Genomic DNA, 23061 nt, shown 5'->3' with positions numbered 1-23061 from the left:
TTCTAAGGACTTTTTTCTGGAGTTTGATAAATAAAATAAATTAAATCTCAAAGAAGTTGTCCATAACTTAGAATGACAATATTGTATCAACGAACTACTTAATATATCTTAATATCATATTCATAAAGATGATGAGAAACAGTGTATGCGATAATCGCTTTAACTGGTTAGTACGACTTTAATTAAAATAATTCTATTTAGACGAGAAATTTGTTAATTTTTTTAGGCATTTTTTACCGTATTAAGACATAAATCTGTTAATTTTCTTGTTGCTTTCAATTCTCTGCACCGCTGCAGCTATAACCGTTAATAGCGATAGTGTTTCAGGAAATAAGAGAGGATGCTGATAAAACGAGCAGTTACCGGCTCTCAGTGGGTCAGTGAGTCATCAAACAAATCACAGTGGTCTACCAGGAAACTTTTGCCTCCGTCCATTTTTCTTTTCCTCTTATTTTAGTTCAATTAAATACACCTTCTCAGGTATCTCTCTGCTGATACGCTTAGCTGAAATATTCCACCAATATGTAAATGAATTGCGCTCCATTTGAGTGGGTTATATGAATCGGTTGTTGTTGAGAGGAGGCAAGCAACATTTTAAATGGCGCACACCCCACATGCATTTTTGCATGTAAGTGCAACACTATATACGCGAAATTTTCGATTCTGTCTACCTGACTGAATTGAAAAATGAGCCAAATTCTGATAGTATTGGTCAGTACTTTCCAACGCATGTCTAATTTTGAAAATCGATTATGCCATTGAAAAGTTACCAAATTTCTACTTAAGAAAGTGAAAATGTTTGTGGGAGTGTATGTACGTGTGTGAAAGATATCAAACGAAGGATAATTATAGCGAACCAGCGCTATTTTTGACTGAGTAGAGACATAAAAAGTAGAAACTTAAACCAGAAAACAAACATAAAACCCAGTACTAATATAGTTCGTCCGCTATAACTTTTCCCATGCGTCACGATTTATTTTCAAACAAATTAAGTCAAAACATAAAGTGAAACGTACGCCGATGTGTGTAGTATATAGTATACAGTATACAAAATGTATATAGGTACACATCGACGTTCGTTTCACTTTATGTTTTGACTTAATTTGTTTGAAAATGAATCGTGACGCATGGGAAAAGTTATAGCGGACGAATAATATATACCGATTGATATCTGTAAAAACGGTATTTTGAGGAAAAGGGATTTACCACAAATACAAACAGATATCTGATATTAAAGACGTGATATCTCTCATAAAAATAGGAAGCCTAAGATGGGTAGGACACCTAACAAGATCACAACTGAATGACCTTCCTAGACGAATCCTTGTATCACAGCTAGTAGACGGTAGACAGAGAGGTACTTTTTTCAGTTGGTCTCTGTCAAACGCTTTTGTAATATCTACAAAGCTGAGGAAATGGGTTTTTCAACTCTATGGACTTCTTTAGTAGTTATCGTAGTATGAAGGTTGCGTCGGTTGTAGACCTATTGGTCCTGAATCCTTATTGTTCTTCTAATATACCCACGGTATTAATTAACTTCTGTGACAAGATTTTGGTTAACAGTTTTGATGCAGACTGGAGCACCGTTATTCGTCTGTAGTTTTGTGGACCGTTTTTTAGTCGTTTCTTGTTTATTTGCATTGTTATTTTTGTTCTCCAGTCCTCTGATATGGTTAATGATCTAACTTCTTCTTCAAGTGCCATCTTCGTTCCGAAGGTTGGCGATCATCAGGGCTATACGTATTTTCGAAACTGCTGACCGAAACAATTCGTTGTTGCTACAGCTATACCATTCCCGTAGATTCTTTAGCCAGGAGTTTCGTCTTCTTCCTATGGACCTTTTTCCTGCTATCTTCCCCTGCATAATTATTCGAAGCAGTTCATATGTTTCGCCTCTTGTAATGTGTCCCAAGTATTGCAGTTTTCGTTTTTTGATCGTAAATATGACTTCCTTTTCTTTATTCATTCTTCTCAAGACCTCGACGTTTGTGACTCTCTCCGTCCATGATATTCTCAAGATTCTGCGATACATCCACAGTTCAAATGCCTCTAATTTTTTGGTATCAATCTTTTTCAGCGTCCATGACTCCATTCCGTAGAGCACAGAAAGTACGTAACATCTCATCAGGCGAATTTTCATTTCAAGGCTCAAATCTCTTCCACAGAACACTCCCTTCATTTGAGTGAATATGGATCTGGCTTTTTCTATTCATATTTTGATTTCTGCTGAGCTATCGTTGTCTTCATTTATTAAAGTGCCTAAATATTTGTGTTTGCTAACTCGATCAATAATTTCATTGTGTAAATATAAATTTTGGACATTTCGTGTTGATTTCGATATTACCATAAATTTAGTTTTCTTTATGTTCAAAGATAGTCCATATTCTTCGCTGCAGTCGGCTATCTTATTCACCAATGTCTGTAGCTCTTCAAGTGTTTCTGCGGTCAGAACGGTGTCGTCGGCAAATCTCAGATTGTTTAATCTAACACCATTTATTTTAATGGGTCTACCCCAAAATCCCGACAGCCACAATCCCGACGGCCAAAATCCCGACACGCCATAATCCCGACAGGCCAAAATCCCGACAGGCCAGAATCCCGACAGGTTTGATAAGTTTATTTTTAACATATTACATTTATTTCTTGTTTTTTGTTTATGGCCTCTGTTTTTTATTTTTTGTTACTAAACAAAAGTATTTTGTATTAAAAGTATTAAACAAAAATCGGAATTTTTACTTATGCGAGGATTGTTGCATGTCGGGATTCTGGCGTGTCGGGATTCTGGCGTGTGGATTCTGGCGTTTCGGTGTTTTGGCCGTCGGGATTTTGGCTATCGGGATTTTGGCAGTCGGGATTTTGGGCGGCACCGTATTTTAATACCTATGGATTGCTCAGAGAGTGTTATATTCATTGCGTCTTCGGAATAGAGATTAAACAGGGTTGGTGACAGTATACACCCTTGTCTCACACCTCGCTTTATTTCAATTTCTTCAGTGGTATTATTCTCTACTCTCACTACTGCTTTCTGATTGTAGTACATTTTTGCTATTAGTCGGATGTCTTGTTTATGATTAGATGATCATGCCGCACTTTATCAAAGGCCTTGTTATAATCTATGAAACACATGAATACATCTTGATTTATGTCAAAATCTAACTGCTTCTTTCTTATCTTATTAGTTTTTGAAATATCTTTATTAATTTTGTCATTATCTCTGGGCTACCGTACTTTATAAGCTCGTTATTGATACTACCAGTTCCTGCCGATTTTCTGTTTCAATTCGGTTCAATTTTTTCAATCAACTCATATATTTTTATACATATAGCACATATTTATATTTTCGACTTAAATTAATAAAGAATTATTGAGTAAATAAATCCTTTATTTATTTTAGATTCAAAATCAGACTTGACCTCAAAATGCCCAATGCTAACAGAATGTCCTTTAAGAGCTGAAAGCTGTACTGACGATGACGACTGTTCTGTTGATGCTGTCTGCTGCAAGAGTCCCTGCGGAAAAGTTTGCACCAAACAATTGTTTACAGGTAATTTTGGCATTTTAAGTAATAAAATATTTTCTGCTTTTACAGAAAACACCAATTTTGTTGAACTTTTGTTTTAAATCGGTACTTTTTAGTAACGTTGATTAAGTCAATCCTGGCAATGAAACAGTGACCAACGAAACTTTTTCTGTATAATTGATAACACTAAGTAGCACTTCAATAAATAACATATCCTAAATATGCTTCTGCAGATTGTTAAGTTCCATGCAGCTCCCGAGACTTTACTATTAATTGGCCTTTGCTCTACGTAATATTTGATAATAGCTTGAGTATCCTGAGCCAGTCTCACTGATTGTATATTGTAGTTTTCCATTTGCAATTACCAGTATTCCTTATACCGGTATTATAACAATTTTAGCAATTTTTGCCAACAGGCTTTCTTTTGTTTTCTTGCTAGGTTGAGCGCATTTTTTTTCTTTTATATCTTTAAAATTATCCTTTGCAGATTTGACCTACTATGTCATATTTCCTTATCTTTTTATGTCTTTTGTCATTAATCTATGCCTCCTTATTTTTTATTGCCCTTCTCCGGTATACGGGGTGATTCATTAAGAATGTCCAATCTGTGAGTTGTAGATTCTAGACATCAAAATATTAAGATTTAACCCAAATCACTTACATAAAATGTGGCTCGTTACTGAGTTACAGGGTGTTTTATTTAAAAATTTAAAAACTATTTTTACACAGTGCCTTAAAACCATATCCTTGTCATACTTGAAAGAAAATGCAGGTACTGTACGTCCTACTAAATTATGATAAATAAACGTTTCTGGCTATTACCAGAGGCGTATGACAGGAGATGGTGAGTGGTTTACCCTTCCCAAATTCTACGCCACTGGCGGAATTGCTATTTTAGTGCAATATTTCGATTCTCCAATACTTTCTATGTAAATAATATACTCTTCATTCGTAACGTTAAAGTCGTGAGCTTTCGAGATATTTGAACAGCTATTTTGATTAATGTATTGTGCCCCTTCATTTTTAACTCAAAATATCTCGAAAACTAATGATTTTATCGGTACGAATGAAGTGTATATTATTTACATAGAAAGTATTGGAGAATCTAAAAATTTGACAAAAATAGTAATTCCGCCAGTGACGTAAAATGTGGGAAGGGTCAACCATTCAGTTTTCCCTCTCGTACGCCTCTGGTAGTAGCCAGAAAGATTTATTTTACAAACTTTAGTAGGGTGTAGAGTACCTACACTTTATGCCAAGTATGATATGGATATGTTAAATACTTTTAAAGTACTGGATACAAATAGTTAATATGCATATAATAGGGATGTTTATTTTAAAAATTTAAAAATTATTTGTAGCCAGTACTTTAAAAGTATTTAAAATATCCTTATCATACTTGCCAAAAAGTGTAGGTACTGTACACCCTACTAATTTTTGTTAAATAAACGTTTCTGGTTACTACCAGAGGCGTACAGGGGAAAGTGAATAATTGACCCTTCCCAAATTCTACGCCACTCATGGAATTGCTATTTTCGCATAATTTTTACATTCTCCAATACTGTCTATGTAAATAATATTTTCTTCATTTGTAACGATGAAATCATTAGTTGTTGATATATTTGAAGTTAGAAATGAAACATGAATTTCGAAATTCATCTTATTTATTTTTAAATTAACAATATATGTAGTTTGTATTTTCATGTCATCTTTATAGTGTCCCACACTTTCAAAAACCAAAAGTTTACATTTCTGCTATCAAATCTGCCACGGTGCTTATATTAATTTGAATTTTTTTCCCAGGTCCTGTTGCCACTTTTAATGCTGTCATATCTGTTGGATTATCAAAAATTATCGATTTAATTCAGATTTCTGTAGCTTTCTATTGGTCAGGATCTCCTATGAATGAAATAATCAGTAGTAATTGCACAAGAGCTCTGAAATTATTGAATTTTTCCCGAGTGACACTTTGACAGTTTTAATTTCACGAGCCGAAGGCGAGTGAAATTATGTCAAAGTGTCACGAGAGCAAAAATTCTATATTAATTTCAGAGGTCGAGTGCAATTTGTTGCGATTATTTCATGAATAAAACTGTTCAAAACCAAAATTTTATTGTAATTTATTTATGTAAGTACCATTAAACACACAGTTTTTATAAATATTTGACGATTGAAAGTCATCACTTTTATAATTTTTAAAACATTAATTGTCATTAATGTCACTGAATGTATTTTTTCGTAGCAACGAAGGGCATCTGACGTAATATACTTAACGACGGGAGATTATCAAAAATTATCGATTTAATTCAGATTTCTGTAGCTTTCTATTGGTCAGAATCTCCTATGAATGAAATAGTCAATACAATTTACAAAATGCTTTTCTGCAGATAGCATACCTAAAGCACTATGTTTTAACATCGAAAAACAGCGTTCTGCTTCAGATGTTGATATAGGAATGGTAACTAAAATACTTAAAAGTTTAATATTTTCTTCAAATGTGCTTTTTAAACCTTCCCTCTACAATAAAACCGATAGCGAAACAGCCCCAGAGGTAGTACTTAATTCGTCTCGCTAATACAGTACCTACTTCTAATTCAGTTTTAAACCGAGTTTTGCTTAAAAATTAAAATTGTCTCCATGTTTCATTAAGAAATGATTCAGAGAACTGATGCTTATAAGCAGAAAACTTCTCCGACATAAATAAATTAGAAGCAACTAAATGTCCGGAGAAGGTAGACCTTTGAAAGAACTGGTACTTTGAACAATATGAACCTTTAAGTCGTTGTCTAATTCGGCGCTAAAATTGACCAGCTCCTTAAATATGCCTATATTTTATGAATTTTCGTTTTCGTCGTGACCTCTTTAAAGCTAACTCGAAAGCTTCACAACACCTTATAACATTTGTAGTTTTTTTTTCTAACGAAAAACCACCAAAAAAATTTTTTAAGATACTAATCTTCATTGTCAATTAATAAATTAAACTTAAGAAATAATCAAAATATTATCAAAATACCCACGATCGTGATGCACTAAAAGTTTAATTATAAATACAAAAACTTTTTAACAAAAAATTATACATAATAAAAGCGACAAACCAGCACGTAAAGAAACTCAAAATAAATAGACCTGGCTTCATACCCTCGTGCCTGGCACAGAGATTCTAATTTTAGGGTATACTAATAATAGTCCAATAGTATACTATTAGGGTATACTTTAATAGTCCAATATAGCTCTTTCTCTGTCACTTACATAGAATGCTCGTAAAATCTTTCTCTCTTTAATCGTGCCAGTACTGACTTCGGCACGAAGGAGATTCTCCTGTCGAATACTCTCCGCTGTCGGCAGGGATTGTATTACGCCCATAGTTGCCATATTTTATATAATTTATGAAGATCAAAAGAAATACACACAAAAAAATTAACAGGAATTAAAAAGTTTTGAAGATAAAAAATATGTTTCTGCATAGTTAGCAAGGTAGCGCCATGGTTCTATGGCACTACCTCACGGGCCGCCACTGCCCGCCACTGTGACTGATATGCACGTCATCTTCTGGAGTTTCGAAGCTTTCCGACACTAAATTGATTTAAAGACAGATGACTTACCTCAGTAGTAACCCTGGGCACCAGGTGCTCCGGTGGTCGATTCTGATGGCGTATTCATGTTCGGTGACCCCAAAAACCATTGAGTAACAAAATCTGCCCTTCATAATACCGATTTTGACATGTTTATGCCCATTTGGATTCATGCAATTTAAATATAATTTATTGTAGACTTTTTGCCTGATGTCACCCTGAACACAATGCAAAAACCTGCAAGTCGATAGGTGCTGAGTGCTGTATTCAAAAATCGATTTTTTCCGGTGTTTTTTGTTCTAAATGCCCAGGTCTAGTACTGTGACTCACAATAAATAGGTATATTCCCTGTAGTGCTAATACGCCAGTCAATGGGAGCAAGAATATAGTCTAAGAGCTAGTGAACCCTCCGACTAATGGTCGTCCTGTAAGGCTAGAAATTTTTCTAGTGATAATTCATAGCACACCAAGGCTAAAAACCATGACCTGGCAGGCCTCAGCGGTGCACGTGTATCTACCAGGTGAATCGAAAAGTGCAAATTTAGGGGGTAAAATAAACTTTCTCCTGTAAGGTTTAAATTTAATTATGTATTTGAGTAAGTCATTTAGAAGAAATGTGTACAATGACAGGCGATTCTGAAGAGGATAAGACCTTGCCAGGCGAGGGGAAACATTAGTGGTGTTTCCTAAAATTATTCTTTTTGCATCGAACAATTTTTTTTTAGGTTTTTTGATATATTCCAAACAGAAAATGTCTTTAGTGATTTTTCTCTTAAGTTAATAGTTTTTGTTATATAAGCGATTGAAAATTTTGAAAATTGCGAAATCGGCCATTTTTAACCCTAAATCGGATATTTGTCTAAAAATTTCAATGTTACCAAGGTACGTAGATATTCTTTAAACATTGATGAAATCCCGAAGAGTTATTTGCAATAAAATATCGAAAACCCTTTGTTTTTTTAATTGCTAATCAAGCGGGCGCGTCACTGTAGTATAAGTGAGGACGTTTGAGTTTGCATAAATTCATTATCTCGAGAATGGGCAAATTTCAAGAGAAATCCTCAGATAGGTCGATTTTTATTTTTGAATTAGGACTTTTTGGCATATATATAATACTAGTGACGTCATCCATCTGGGCGTGATGACGTAATCGATATTTTTTTTAAATAAGAGTAGGGGTTGTGTAATAGCTCATTTGAAAGGTTATTTAATTCTCTATTCAGTAATATAAACATTAATATAATTTAAAAATGCATACCATTTTTTTTATTAATATAATTATTTTTATATATATTTTATATAATTATATAATATTTATTATTTTTATATAATTATTTTATATATAAATATTTTATTTTTTATTAATATAATTATTTATACAGGGTGTACAAAAAATTTTTTCTTCTATTTGTCAAATTTAATCAAAGTTAATTTAATAAAAAAAAATTTTTTTTACACCCTGTATAAATAATTATATTAATGTTTATATTAGTGAATAGAGAATTAAATAACCTTTCAAATGAGCTATCACACAACCCCTACTCTCATTTAAAAAATCATCGATTACGTCATCACGCTCAGATGGATGACGTCACTAGTATTACATATATGCCAAAAAGTCCTAATTTAAAAATAAAAATCGACCTGTCTCAGGATTTCTCTTGAAATTTGCCCATTCTCGAGATAATGAATTTATGCCAACTCAAACGTCCTCACTTATACCAGAGTGTCGCGCCCGCTTGATTAGCAATTAAAAAACAAAGGCGTTTCCGATATTGTATTAAAAAAACTCTTTGGCATTTCATCAATCAATGTTTAAAGAATATCTACTTACCTTGACAACTTTAAAATTTTTAGATAAATGTCCGATTTAGGGTTAAAAATGGCCGATTTCGCAATTTTCAAAATTTTCAATCGCTTATATAACAAAAGCTATTAACTTAAGAGAAAAATTACTACAGACCTTTTCTGTTTGGAATTATTCAAAAAACCTAAAAAAATTGTTCGATGCAAAAAGAATAATTTTAGGAAAAACCCCTAATTTTTCCCCTCGCCTGGCAAGGTCTTATGCTCTTCAGAATCGCCTGTCATTGTACACATTTCTTCTAAATGACTTACTCAAACACATACTTAAATTTAAACCTTACAGGAGAAAGTTTATTTTACCCCCTAAATATGCACTTTTCGATTCACCTGGTAGATTCACGTGCACCGCTGAGGCCTGCCAGGTCATGGTTTTTAGCCTTGATGTGCTATGAATTATCACTAGAAAAATTTCTAGACTTACAGGACGACCGTTAGTCGGAGGGTTCACTAGCTCTTAGACTAATAGGATATTACATCCGAATTCTATCCTACTGCATGGATTTTAATGAAATTTTGGGCCTAGCCTTTACTTATCTCCTAATTCAAAGTCTACCCTATGCCGATGTGTGCTTTTATCTTGGCTTTTTTGGTTCAAATTACCACAGAGTTCAATAGAGAACCTAATTCTAAGCAAAAACTGTTCTATAATTTTTTTTTGAAAACCCAGTACTTTTTGGGATATTCGTGGTTGAAAATTGGCCATTTTCATTGAAACATAATACCTTTTCGAACGGTTTTTTGCGAACACGTTAAAAGCTCTGCATCTAACTAAAAAACTATATTAAACATTTTTGTAGGTTATAAAAAAACAAAGAGACACTTGCCTTCATAAATCTTCTAGTTATAATACAAAAAATTGTAGGTGAAAATAGTTTGTTTTTTGGTACATTCTCAAATTGTTGTATTCAACTTAAAACAACAGAGAAACGGTCGATTTTAGGTGTGTAATGCTAGGAATGCTATCAAAGGCAGAAGAAGCGTAGGAAGACGTAAAATCTCGTGGCTACGCAATCTCCGTGAATGGTTTGGATGCAGCTCAATTGAACTATTCCGGCGCGTAACCAACAAAATTATAATTCCCAGAATGATTTCCAATCTCCGATAGGAGCGGAACTTTAAGAAGATGAAGAATGCTATCAATACCTTTAGTAGTGCTTGAAAAGACCTTTAAAATGAGCTATATTAAAGGTCCATTACATTAAAACTAAGGAAGATATGCTGCAAACAAATTGATAACTAATGTATTTTAAGAAAAACTGAGAAGTAATTTTAACCTCCATCCACCAAAATGTAAATACATCGTTTTCCTTCCACAATACCTTTTACTATAGTGTTATTTCTATGTACAAAAAGTTAGAAGGGTTTAAAATGAATGGTTTTTAAAAAAATCAAATTATAGAGAGCATTTTTAAATTTTCTTAAAAATCTTCCTTTTTCTCTATGTAACTTGAAAATGATAAGAGATACAGTAATGAAAAATAAAAAGAAATTTTTACCTGAAAAAGTAATTCATTTTTGTGTGATATCTTTTTTCGTATCTCTTATCTTTTTCGAGTTACATGGAGGAAAAAGAAGATTTTTAAGAAAATTTAAAAATGCGCTCTATATTTTGATCTTATTTTTTTCAAAAACCATTTATTTTAATCCAGTCCAACTTTTTGAACATATAAATAACACTATAATAAAAAGTACTGTAGAAGGAAAACGATGTATTTAAATTCTGATGGATGAGGGGTTAAATATACTTCTCATTTCTTCTTAAAATACATTAGTCATCAACTTTTTTGCAGAATATCTCGCTTAGTTTGAATTAATCGACATTTAGTATTGCTCATTGTAAAGGTATTTTCAAGCACTACAAAAGTTATTAGTATCATTATACACCTAATGTCGACAGTTTCTCTGTTATTTCAAGTTGAATTCACCGATATGAGCATGCAGCAAAAAATAAACTCTTCTTACCTACCATATCTTTGTATTTTAACTAGAAGATTTATGAAGGAACGAATCTCTATGTTTTTTTATAACCTACAGAAATATTTTATATAGTTTTTTTGTTAGATGCATAGTTTTTAAGGTGTTCGCAAAAATCCGTCCGAAAAGGTGTCATTTTTCAATGAAAATGGCCAATTTTCAACCACGAATAACTCAAAAAGTATTGAGTTTATAAAATAATTATTATAGAACAGTTTTTGCTTAAAATTAGGTTCTCTAGTCTCTGCCAACGTATTTTTATTCAACCTCATTTGTATGATTTGTTATTTAAAAACAAAAACAAGCGTATCCTTGAAATGCTGCTTCCTTTTTATAAATAACTACATAATAATTTATTTAATACCGTAACACAATAGATTTTTGCCCATCACTTTTTAAAATAATTACACAACAATACTGATTCACTTTAATGATTTACTTACGAACGACCAATTGTTTAGGAGCAATCAACATAAAAGATTAACATATCGACCGAAGACAATGAGCAAAGTTATATGAATATTATTAGTCTTGTGAAATAGGTACAAGAAGTGTAGGTACGCCTAAATACTTAAATATACCTATTAAACTTTCTTCTATCTTTTCGATCTTCGACAGGCATTGAAAGACACCTTTGTGGAGTATGTCTTTCTCAATTTTAAAATTTAAATGGAATTCCAAGGGCGTTTCAAAATATGGGAGTTCCTAAATGAGATGCTACATCACTAAGAAGGAGCGTGCATACAAAATAGAGAATTATGAATATAAATGGTAATGTAGGAATATGACTTGAATTTTAAGAAAGTGCATACCATGACTATTTTTCTCTGAATATATTAAAAGAAATTAAAATGAGTAGGTACAAAGTGACCTGTGTCACTTTACCTGTGTTAGGCCGTGTTCTCATCATAAGCAACAGGCGACTGCAATGCAATTGCAATGAGACAGCAACTGTGGTTGAGTTGCTCTTGTGTTCTTACTGAAATCAACTGTTTTGAAGCGTTTATTGAATACACGAACGCATATTCGTGTATTCAATTATCGTTTGAAGTCTCTTGTGGTCGACGAGGGCCACAATATTCAAAATTCTTGCTGTCTCGTCCGCAATGAATAAGCTCCGCAAATTGATCCTAAGCGAGACACAACCTGCACCGGCGAACTGCGTAGACAGTTTTTCGCATCCTACGATCAGTGCATGCGTTCGCAGGTCTCGCTTGGGAACGTCTGTCATCGGCGTACAGTTTTCTTGGGCCGTGGGACGCGTGACTCACCGCCAGATGTTTATTTTTACTTGTTTTTGTTTGCGAGATGGACGTATCTGAAATGAATATGGATGGTACCTAAGTACAATTTATTATGATGAACAAAAATATTAGGATAGTCAACACCCCGAGTGAAAACTGCGTTGTCTTTGTCATTAAATTCTGATTACTTTTGGTAGACTAAATAAGCGGCAATACGAAATTAATAATCAAAGTTATGCCTTTACAAAAACTCATTATTAGAAAAATAAGGTGAAAAATGATTCATGTTACTTAAAACCGTGATCGATAAAAATATCGTATTACCCTCAAATTCAACTTGTCGGCATATTACATTTTTGTTTATTACCTTTTACATTTCTGTTTATGCTTAAAAATTAAAAACGAAATATGCAGTTAGTGTTATTTTTTATAACCGATCAGTAATTGTAAATGATTGCGATCCTGCAGTAATTGTAAATGATTGTGATCCGAGCAGTAAATTGAGGAATATGAGTTATGACCGAGCAGTAGGGGAGAGATTATTTCAAATATATAGGTATTATGTGCAGAAATAAAATACTCAGTGTGAGATATTTTTTTTTATCCACCCGCTTATGATCAAATTCGATGTTTTCGAAAGTCATACCGCTACGACTACTAGGGACGTGTAAGATATTTTTAAAACGTTACTAGTTACAGGTACGGAAATACCGATTTTAAGTTGCCTACTTAATTCAGTACAAGGATCAGATACATCAGTATTTTGTAATCAATATTTGTACTCAGTACCACTGAGAACCGGTATCAAAAGTAACCGTTACATGTCCGTACTGATTTTGCCCGTCTTTATTCGCCACGTCGATAGCCAACGGTTGGGTTGGGTTGTGTTCAATATGCGGTGCGCTAGAAAAATAAATGCGCGTGTCATCCGACCCACCGGCGCAGGTTGTGTCTCGCTTAGTTTTCAAGTGTCGCTTAGTCTTGTTTTCAAGCCAAGTTTCCCGTCAATACACATTTGAGCGGTTTCTCTGCGTCAATGCACGACAGCAGAAATAAACAGCAATAGCTAGGGTTACCATACGTCCGGATTTCGTCCGGACAGTCCGGATTTAAAAGACATGTCCCGATTGGCGTCCGGATATGAGAAATGTCCGGATTTTTTTCTTTACTAAAAAAAATGGAAAAAGCTGGGCCCAACGGTGGGAAATTTCATTCTGCGCTAAATCAAATGGTTAAGGATCCTACCTGGAAAGAGATGGAAGAGAGCGCTTTAACCATAGTCAGCGTTGTACCGAATTCTGTCAATGTGGATGAATTATTTGATGAGCGCTTGTCACTTCTCCAAGATATAAAAATGCTGAAACATAAATGGATTTTACTACCTAAAGAAGAAACCCCAAACACTTATGACAAATGGCAAGAAATATTTGAAGCATTTTCTAAAAGCAACGTTTCCTTTACGAATATTTTTAAAATAGTAGAATTCATCTTTTGTCTGCTTGGTACTTCGGCTCCTACTGAACGTATCTTTTCGATGATGAATTTTATGTGGACGACTGAAAGAGGAAGATTATCTCTGCCTGTTGAGTTTCTCAATATTAAAGCAAATTCTGTAATGTCATATTCCGAATTCCATGACAAAACAAAAAATGACAAGCCACTTTTGAGAAAAATTATGTCTTCTGAAAAGTATGAAAGAAGAACAGATGAAGAACATCCTATCCATGGGCTCAGTACAGATTAAGCATTTCGCATATATGTACAATATAGAGGTAGCAACACAGTCAAATTCACAGTTTACATTTTCTACAACCCCTTGGACTACCCCTGTCCGGATTTGGCCTTAATAAATTATGGTAACCCTAGCAATAGAACACATTTTTATCAGCCACCGTGAAGATAAAGACGAGAGAGAGGGTCGGTAATGCGGCGTTGCCTAATTGATTTTTGAAATATGAATCGATAATAAATAAGTCTCGTCGATAATCAGAAGCAAAACTCGACGTAGTCACATCACAAAGAATTCTGGAAAGCTCAGAGATGAAAGTACTGAGAAAAATTATAGGAAATACGCTGAGGATCTTAAGAGGAGTGAAAACATTAGAAGAAAATGTAGCAGTATGGAGGAGGCCTGTGTGATCAAAAACAATCAGAATTGGTTATAAAAAGGAATAAAGACAAGAAGAACGACTCGACAAAGAGGACCGAAGTGCGAAAATTACTAGAAGAGCAAAACTGCCCTGGTCAGCATTTTGAAAACTTAATTATATACTTAAGAACCGCAAAATATCTCAATATTTTAGGAACACATACCAATGCATCTTCCCTGTCATGACATATGGATGTCAAACCTGAATCATAACTAACGCGAATATGAACAAACTAGCCACAAAAGAAAGGGCAATAAAAAGGGCAATGCTAGGAAGACTATCCGATAGAAAAAGTAATGACTGGATAAGATCAAAAACTAACATTAAGGATATCACAAGAAAAATTGCGCAATCCAAATGGAGCTTCGCATGCCACACTGCTAGACACAAGATCAATGCTTGAAGGCCACAATATAACATTAAAGACCTTGCAAAGGTAGACGAATAAGAGGAAGACCACAGATGAGATATGTAGATGAGATGGAAGAAGTTGGGAGGGGCCTATATTGAAAAATAAAAAAGAGGAGGCTAAGAAGGAAAAGAAGAATTGCATTAATTAGCATTGTCATTTCCGTCTCATGCGTGTGTTGTTTCTCTTTCTTTTTAAGTGGCCAACATTCAGTTCTGTACAACATACCTCGTCTTATGGCAGCATTTTAGGATTTTCCCTTCAGTTTCATTGGACTCTTTCTGTCCCGCAACACACAACACACCACTTCTTTCCACTTCATTTATCTGCCCTAATTCTACTGTATGCATCATCATCTATTTCCACATTGCTAAAGGTTTGTCTTGTAACGCTCCCTAAAACTTAAAAAAAAATGAATGAAATACCATTAAACAATATTTCAATAAAAATTGTGTATCTGATAATACGTAAGTTTAAAATGATTCATTAATTTACAAATATTTGTGTTTACCAATATTTTATGGTAGTCTTTATGTGGATCAAGGTTTAATCTTTATGGAATTCCCATAGATCAGTTTAAAATAAAATTTTAGTATTAATCATACATGATATTAATACCCTATTTGCATTCTTGAATGGTATTAGCCAACTAAATTCTTTGCAGACGACTAATTGCTTCGCCAATGGATATATCACACGTGGGAAATTGTAAAGGCGGTTTGTTGAATTAAACTATTGATTAAGTATGGGAACGAGGATGGCGATAAAATAACAGCAATAGGATATTCTATAATATGAAAACAATAAAATTTAGAACGAAATAACATAACTATTTTCGAACATTTAGAATATGTTTCCAATAGTATAGTTTAAAAGGGATCCTATTGTGCTATCCCGTGGGCACTTTGTTGCTAAAATGTAAAACCCATATTTTTTGGTTTCTAATATATTTGTAATGCAAAATCACTTGGTCGTCCAAAAATCGTTGCGGGAGGGGACCGGGAGCCTTACAAAAAAAAACTGCAATTTTTTTTCGTCGTTTTTCGGATGTGCAGTATCCGAAAATTCATTCCTCAATTTTGCATACCCATCCGGACATTAGAAATAGTTGTTTTTAATTTATAAAAATACGTCAAACCATTGTTGTATATGGAGCGCCTTCATATAAAATCACTTGCCCTGAAAACCCATATTTTTAAAATCGTTTACATCGCTCTATCTCGAAAAATATTGGGTCTGGCAAAAAATGGCTCTCTATAAACGTTATAGACCAAACATCAGAGAACATGTGAGTGTTTTTGGAATTTTGATTGGATAATTAGTTTAAGAAAAAAATAAATAAATCGAACGGCATGTCACGACGGACAGTGGTGAACGCAGAGATGCGAGGAAGAGCGAGATTCTATGCGAGAGTCAATCCCTAATCGACTCTACTGACCGGGATGTTGTTAGGGTCGTTTTTTCATTGTGATGCCAATTTTAGGGATGATGAATACTGCTAGCGTACTAAATAGATTTTTTTGGCTCATTTTGTTGTCAGATTATTAACACTTTTGAAATATTGTATGTGTTAAGTGATAGTAGTATGTAGTTATATTATCATAATATTAATAATAGGAATTGTTGTATATATTTAAGGTACTGTTGTATACTTATTCCAGATTTAGCCATACGGCTCACACTCCCTCAAAGGGGAAAATTCACTTATCCCAGATACTTACGATATCAAAAGGATTGAGCTCTGGTGGGACTCATTCCGTGTTAACGAGCCCTAGATGACTTAGTACGTCGAGGTATCCCCAAAAATGTTCTTACAGATTCAATTGTTTTATCATTATAAAGCTTATTAAGGACGTCGTAAAATGGTTAAAGTTCAAAAGCTTGGTATGTACATATTCTAAAATGGCATCGGTTTTCCCTGGAATTAATTTCGAAATCAAGAACAAAGGATAGTAATACAAACAATTACATCTACGTACCTATTTCTTAATTACTAGATATACAGAAGGACTAGCACAGCCTAAAAGCCACTTCTTATACAGAGTTATTAGTTATTAATAATCTTGACACAGCTTCGTATGTCAACTTACGGGCTCGTATAGCTTTATTATACTTTTTACCAGATAAAATACCATCAATTGTGGACTGAGCATATAGACCACTGTCCAACCATACGTCAGCAAATCTAGAATCTGTCATAAACTGACCAATTATTTTCAGGAAGTTCTTAACAATGTAGAATCCACCTAGACGAATAACTACATTCCTTGTGTCTTCTGGCTGGGACCATTGGAGCTCTTTGGCTTTATAATAGATCGCTTGGTCAAATGTCAGTACTGTGTATCTGTTATTTAGCTTCTTAGCAATTTCACTGCACTTTCTGATAACAGTCCAAAAGGTATCATATTCTGACGAGACATGGGGTAGAAGAGGTAAGTAGCCATAGGTCGTTACATGTGATTTATCCTCCAAAGTCAGTTTATGAAATCCTGACCACTGTGGGATAACGGTTTCATTCCTAACAGTCCCTCATTCTGCAAATGCACCATGCCATGTTACGACATCGTATGTTATTATTAAGATTCTGGCTCTTTTCTATGATTCTCAGTTTATTTTCTTCTGATTGTACTTTTCTTTTTGATTTCTCAAAATAACTTTTATGAAGGGAATGAAAACCATTAGGTACTGTCAGCTTCTGATTCTATGGCAAAAATTTAAATTGTCCAGGTATATCTTCATTCAATGGTCCTCTCTGGAAGGTAGCAATTTGGGTTCCGTGAAAAGTAGGTGATTTGTCCAAGGTCTCTTCCAAAATGTCAACGTTGTCAGCGGCAAATTGGACAAATCTGCCGGGTACCAATTGTCTCGGTATGGTCACATGATCATTCTCCAAGTAAAGTTGAATTTCTTCTTAGGCGATGCTGTTACGCACTCTAAGAGTATTGATGTATGAAATTGAATGACCGCAGGCGTGCATTGCTTCAATGAGTTTTTTTGATCTTGTTTCGTGATGAACTAAAAGTCCTAGCCCAATATGCTTTGGAGTTTTTATTTTTACCTTTGAGCAGACAAAAATAATGTCTTGGCAAATGCTTAGGGTTTCAGTCTCCTTTTCATTATCGCTTTAATTTCGGACTATAAGGTTAACAAGAGAATACAAGCTTTCAGGAATAGACTTTTTGTAGTCTCTAACATTCATTTTTTTTTAAGTCGGGCTCAGTTGACATCTTGTTTATCTCACTTCGGATAGTTTGGCAGATTTTGACTAGAATGTGTTGCTCCGATGCGCCGAAACTGAAACTGAGAGTGTCAGATTCGTCGTGGTTGTGCACGATTGTCTCAACTGCCTGTTCTTTCGAGAACTTCCTTAAAAATATTGTGAGCTCGTTTTGTCTAGGAGACCTTACTGATTCAACAGCATCCCCAAAATGGTTTTTCATTTTTTTAATTATTTGTTTCTCGCTCATGTCGTCAATGCCACTAATTTCACGATACCTTTTTTGCCAATCGATTTTGTATTGTATCCTTTACCTTTCTCAAAACCCTTTCTCCATTTCCTCCAAGAGTTTCCCAAATGCTTCATTTTCTGTTTTTTTAATATCAGTATTTCCAACAGATTTTTTATTTAGATTGTGTAATTCAGTTGAAACGCAAGCGGCATGATATTTTGTTTCGGAGACAATTAAGTCGTCTCCAGTTCTCGCAAAGAACACAGGGTTGCTTCGTGATATAGCTCTTAATTTTTTTTGTATATTATTAGTCATAACTTGGCATAGTTTTTGTTTCGGTGAGCGCTTCTGATAAAAGATGCACTTTTGTGAATTAAAAGGTGATCGCAAGAGCCGTTTTTGAAAAATATCTTCTCTACGAAACGTCAGTTTAGTATTTTTTGACTTGTACGAGGCAATGTTCTTTGAGCTCATATAGGATTTGTAACAACTTTTGTGCCATTTAAAAAAATCTTGATTTTGTAGATCATCAAATTTTGAGAATATATGCCGCATATATTTATCATCATGACAATTTTTCATACGTTCACTCGTGCATTGAATAAAAGTTTTTTTAGATCTTTCTTGAGAATTAACCAGCCTTCCTCGTTCCAAACAAATAAGACACACATTTTGAATAAAAACGTCTTGTCCGACATCAGATTTTCGGAAAGAAACATGCCTTAATCTGATTTTTTACTCAAGTTAGCTGTCAGAGCTGCTGCTGTTTGTTAAATCCATTTCTAGATGGATACAAAAAATTTTTAACTGTAATACTAATAAGTAGGTACAATATTGTTAACTTACCAATAGGTTTAATTAATCACTTTTAATAATATAATTAACACAGAAGAACTTTATTATGTCTCACTTAAAATCTCAGTGGATTTCGCGCTAAAACTAAAGCTTATAGTAAAGAATTTAAAGAAAGAACAGGATCTCAAGGCAAAAACGACCCTAACAACATCCCGGTCAGTAGAGTCGATTAGGGGTTGACTCCCGCATAGAATCTCGCCCTTCCTCGCATCTCTGCGTTCACCACTGTCCGTCGTGACATGCCGTTCGATTTATTTAATTTTTTCTTAAACTAATTATCCAATCAAAATTCCAAAAACACTTACATGTTCTCTGATGTTTGGTCTATAACGTTTATAGAAAGTAATTTTTTGCTAGACCCAATATTTTTCGAGATAGAGCGATGTAAACGATTTTAAAAATATGGGTTGTCAGGGCAAGTGATTTTATATGAAGGCGCTCCGTATACAACAATGGTTTGACGTATTTTTATAATTTAAAAACAAATATTTCTAATGTCCGGATGGGTATGCAACTTTGAGGAATGAATTTTCGGATATTGCACATCCGAAAAACGACGAAAAAAAAAATTGCAGTTTTTTTTTGTAAGGCCCCCCGCCGGTCCCCTCCCGCAACGATTTTTGGACGACCAAGTGATTTTGCATTACAAATATATTAGAAACCAAAAACTATGGGTTTTACATTTTAGCAACAAAGTGCCCACGAAAATCTTTTCTAGAAGCCTTTTGCCAGTCCATTTACTCTACTACAAGTATTTGCTGGCTGGCTGGCCAGCTGGCTGGACACAGAGAGCTGAGAAAATGTATTTTTTTTTCTATCATTGTGTACTTTAACAATCCGTTTTGTTAACAAAGTTGGTCAGGTAACAGAAAGATTTTTAGGGTTTTTTGATGTTAGCGAGAATAGATCTGCAGACGCTCTATATAGTTTAATTTCAAACATGCTTGAGCCATATGATTACAAAAATAAATAAATTGCTCAATTTTACGATGGTGCAAGTGTAATGGCTGGCTCTTTAAACGGATTACAATCAAAAATTAAAGTAGATGCTCCAAAAGCAATTTTTACACATTGTTGCGCTCATAGATTACATTTAGTATTGCAAGACGGCTCAAAATGTATTACTAATTGTAGGATATTTTTTGTCGCCTACCCGAAGTATATGTGTAGCCTACCCGCATACTGCGGTCACGAGCCGCCACTGATTAGGACCGACTTCAGTTCATATTCATGTTTTTCCGTTTCTCCCGACCAGAAAACCCGAGAGTTTTCCATCTGCAGGCTATTTGAGCCTGTCCACCTCTTTTTATGAAGCTGTTTCATCCATCTTATATTTCTGTAGCTATTTACCAACATTTCTGGGCTGTATCAGCTTAATACATACATTTCAAGTACCTAATAGAATATCCTTTTTCTGTGCTTAGGTCTGATCCGTGTTTCCTTCCTATTTCCGTCCTAGTGGAACCAATGCAACTAGCATTTTCGTCAGGATTTGTTTCCTTAGTCAGTGTTTGGTCCACGGGAAGTATTTTATTTCCCCTCTACCTGCCCGCTATGCCAGTGGGGGAACTGACAAACCCATCACGGACTTTGTTCTATTAGCAATTTTTAAACCTTTTATAATAACGTAACCAAGAAATTAACTACAAATGTTTATTTTTTTACAACTTTCATATGATGTCCTTTTAACCTGATTAAAGTAAAATAATAAAGAATCTACAACTTTTAATGAAAACAGTTTGTCACACACACTTTTTATAAATCTAGAGAATAACTTATTTAATTAGAAAATTCCTCACAGTAACATATGTTTTATACCAAGAAGATTATAAAACGAGGCTATAAATAACCATTGAGTGATTACTATATATTAAATTAAAGAGAAATTATTGACTCATATATTAGATGTCTAAACATAAAAAAAACAATACTTAAGTGTACATCAATAATGTTTTAGTTGGTAATTATCTGTCGTAAGTTTGGTTCATGGCGAAAAAGCGAATTTGGAATTGAATATTATTTACCCAAGGACGAAAAATTGCAAAAATATATAAATACAGACCGAATATAAATTATATTATAATATATTCGGTCTGTACTTATATATTTCTTTATTTTACACTTTAGTAATTTATATAATACGTCAAATTGAACACATTATGCGTCAAGTTTTTTTTATTAACGAAGGGAATGAGGTTGATGACACTTTTTACAGCAGTTTCTCATACCATTGACGTATACAGGGTGTAACAAAAATAAAGGTCATAAATTTAATCACATATTCTGGGACCAAAAATAGTTCGGTTGAACCTAACTTTCCTTAGTACAAATGTGCACATAAAACAAGTTACAGCCCTTTGAAGTTACAAAATGAAAATCGATTTTTTTCAATATATCGAAAACTATTATAGATTTTTTATTTAGAACAGACATTTGGCATTCTTATGGCAGGAACCATCTTAAAAATAAATTATGTATAGTGAAATTTGTGCACCTCATAAAAATTTTATGGGGTTTTGTTCCCTTAAATCTCCCAAACTTTTGTGTACGATCCAATTAAATTATTATTGTAGTACCAATTAGTTAAACACAATGTTTTTAAAACTTTTTTGGCTCTTAATATTTTTTCGATAAGCCATTTTTTATCGGGATGCGGCTTCTTTTTTAATATTTTTACATAAAAATTTTATGAGGGTTTTGTTCCTTTAAACCTCCCAAATGTTTGTGTACGTTCCAATTAAACTGTTATTGTGGCACCATCAGTTAAAGACATTGTTTTTAAAACTTTTTTGCCTCTTCGTATCTTTGCGATAAGGCGCCTATTATCGAGATGTTGCTTCTTTTTTAATATATGGTTCAAAGTATACCCAAAAAATGTAAGTTATAAATAAACTTTCCGGCCGAAAATATTCAAAATATCTCGATAAATACTAGCTTATCGAAAAAGTGCTAAGAGGCAAAAAGTTTTAAAACATTGTGTTTAACTAATGGTACCACAATAATAATTTATTTAGAACGTACACAAAAGTTTGGGAGGATTTAAGGGAACAAAACCCCATAAAATTTTTATGGGTTGCACAAATTTCACTATAATTTATTTTTAAGATGGTTCCTACCATAAGAATGCCAAATGTATATTTTCAATAAAACGTCTATAATAGTTTTCGATATATTGAAAAAAAATCGATTTTCATTTTATAACTTCAAAGGGCTATAAATTTTGTTGTGTGCACATTTGTACTAAGGTAAGTTAAATTCAATCTAACTATTTTTGGTCCCAGAATATGTGATTTAATTTATGACCTGTATTTTTGTTACACCCTGTATGTTGACGATGTACGCATATCGTACAAATAATTCAGTTCTGGCAGAACCTCACCAAAACTATTAGGTAACCAAAACATACTGAGAATTTGAAAATAACTATAACATAGCGAGCAAAAGATCCAGAGGAAGATCTCCAATACAGTATGGTCGGACCAAATAAAGTATTCTCCGAACTACTTATTCTCCGAAGCAAAACAACACGCATAGGAGAGAAATAATTGGACAGAAATAGTCAAACAAATTATATGACGCCACTACATCCTTCTTCTTCTTCTTTTCGTGCCTATTCGTCTCGAATATTGGGGATCATTCTGGCTATAATTATTTTATTAACTGATTCTTTTAAATAGATTAGTTGTTGTTGTGGAGAACCATTTCCTCAGGTTCTTTAACCACGATATTCTTCTTCTCCCAATTCCGCGCTTTCCGAATACTTTGCCTTGAAGTATTACCTTCAGTAATCTGTATTTAGTGCCGTTTCTCATTATTTGTCCGAGATATTCTAACTCTCTCCTTTTAATGGTATACATCACCTCTCTTTCTTTCTCCATTCTTCGTAATACGGTCTCGTTTTTTATCTTGTCCGTCCATGATATCCTTAGGATTCGCCTGTATAGCCACATCTCGAAGGCTTCAAGTTCTTTCTCCATCGCTTCAGTGAGTGTCCAGGATTCAACTCCGTAGTATAATATTGA

At 33.9% G+C, this 23061-nt stretch overlaps 1 protein-coding gene across 1 annotated transcript in view; it reads left to right on the top strand.

The window, feature by feature from the left end:
• The window catches only part of LOC114329915 (balbiani ring protein 3), a 298548-nt gene that overhangs the window by 99149 nt on the left and 176338 nt on the right, over positions 1–23061 (top strand). Inside the window, exon 3 of the mRNA XM_028279193.2 lies at positions 3395–3544. Coding sequence (XP_028134994.2) covers positions 3395–3544 — 150 coding nt within the window. The remainder of the gene's footprint in view (positions 1–3394; positions 3545–23061) is intronic.

Source organism: Diabrotica virgifera, chromosome 6 (assembly GCF_917563875.1).
Source record: "Diabrotica virgifera virgifera chromosome 6, PGI_DIABVI_V3a".
Classification (NCBI taxonomy): Eukaryota; Metazoa; Arthropoda; class Insecta; order Coleoptera; family Chrysomelidae; genus Diabrotica; species Diabrotica virgifera.
This window is presented reverse-complemented; position numbering and strand designations above follow the sequence as displayed.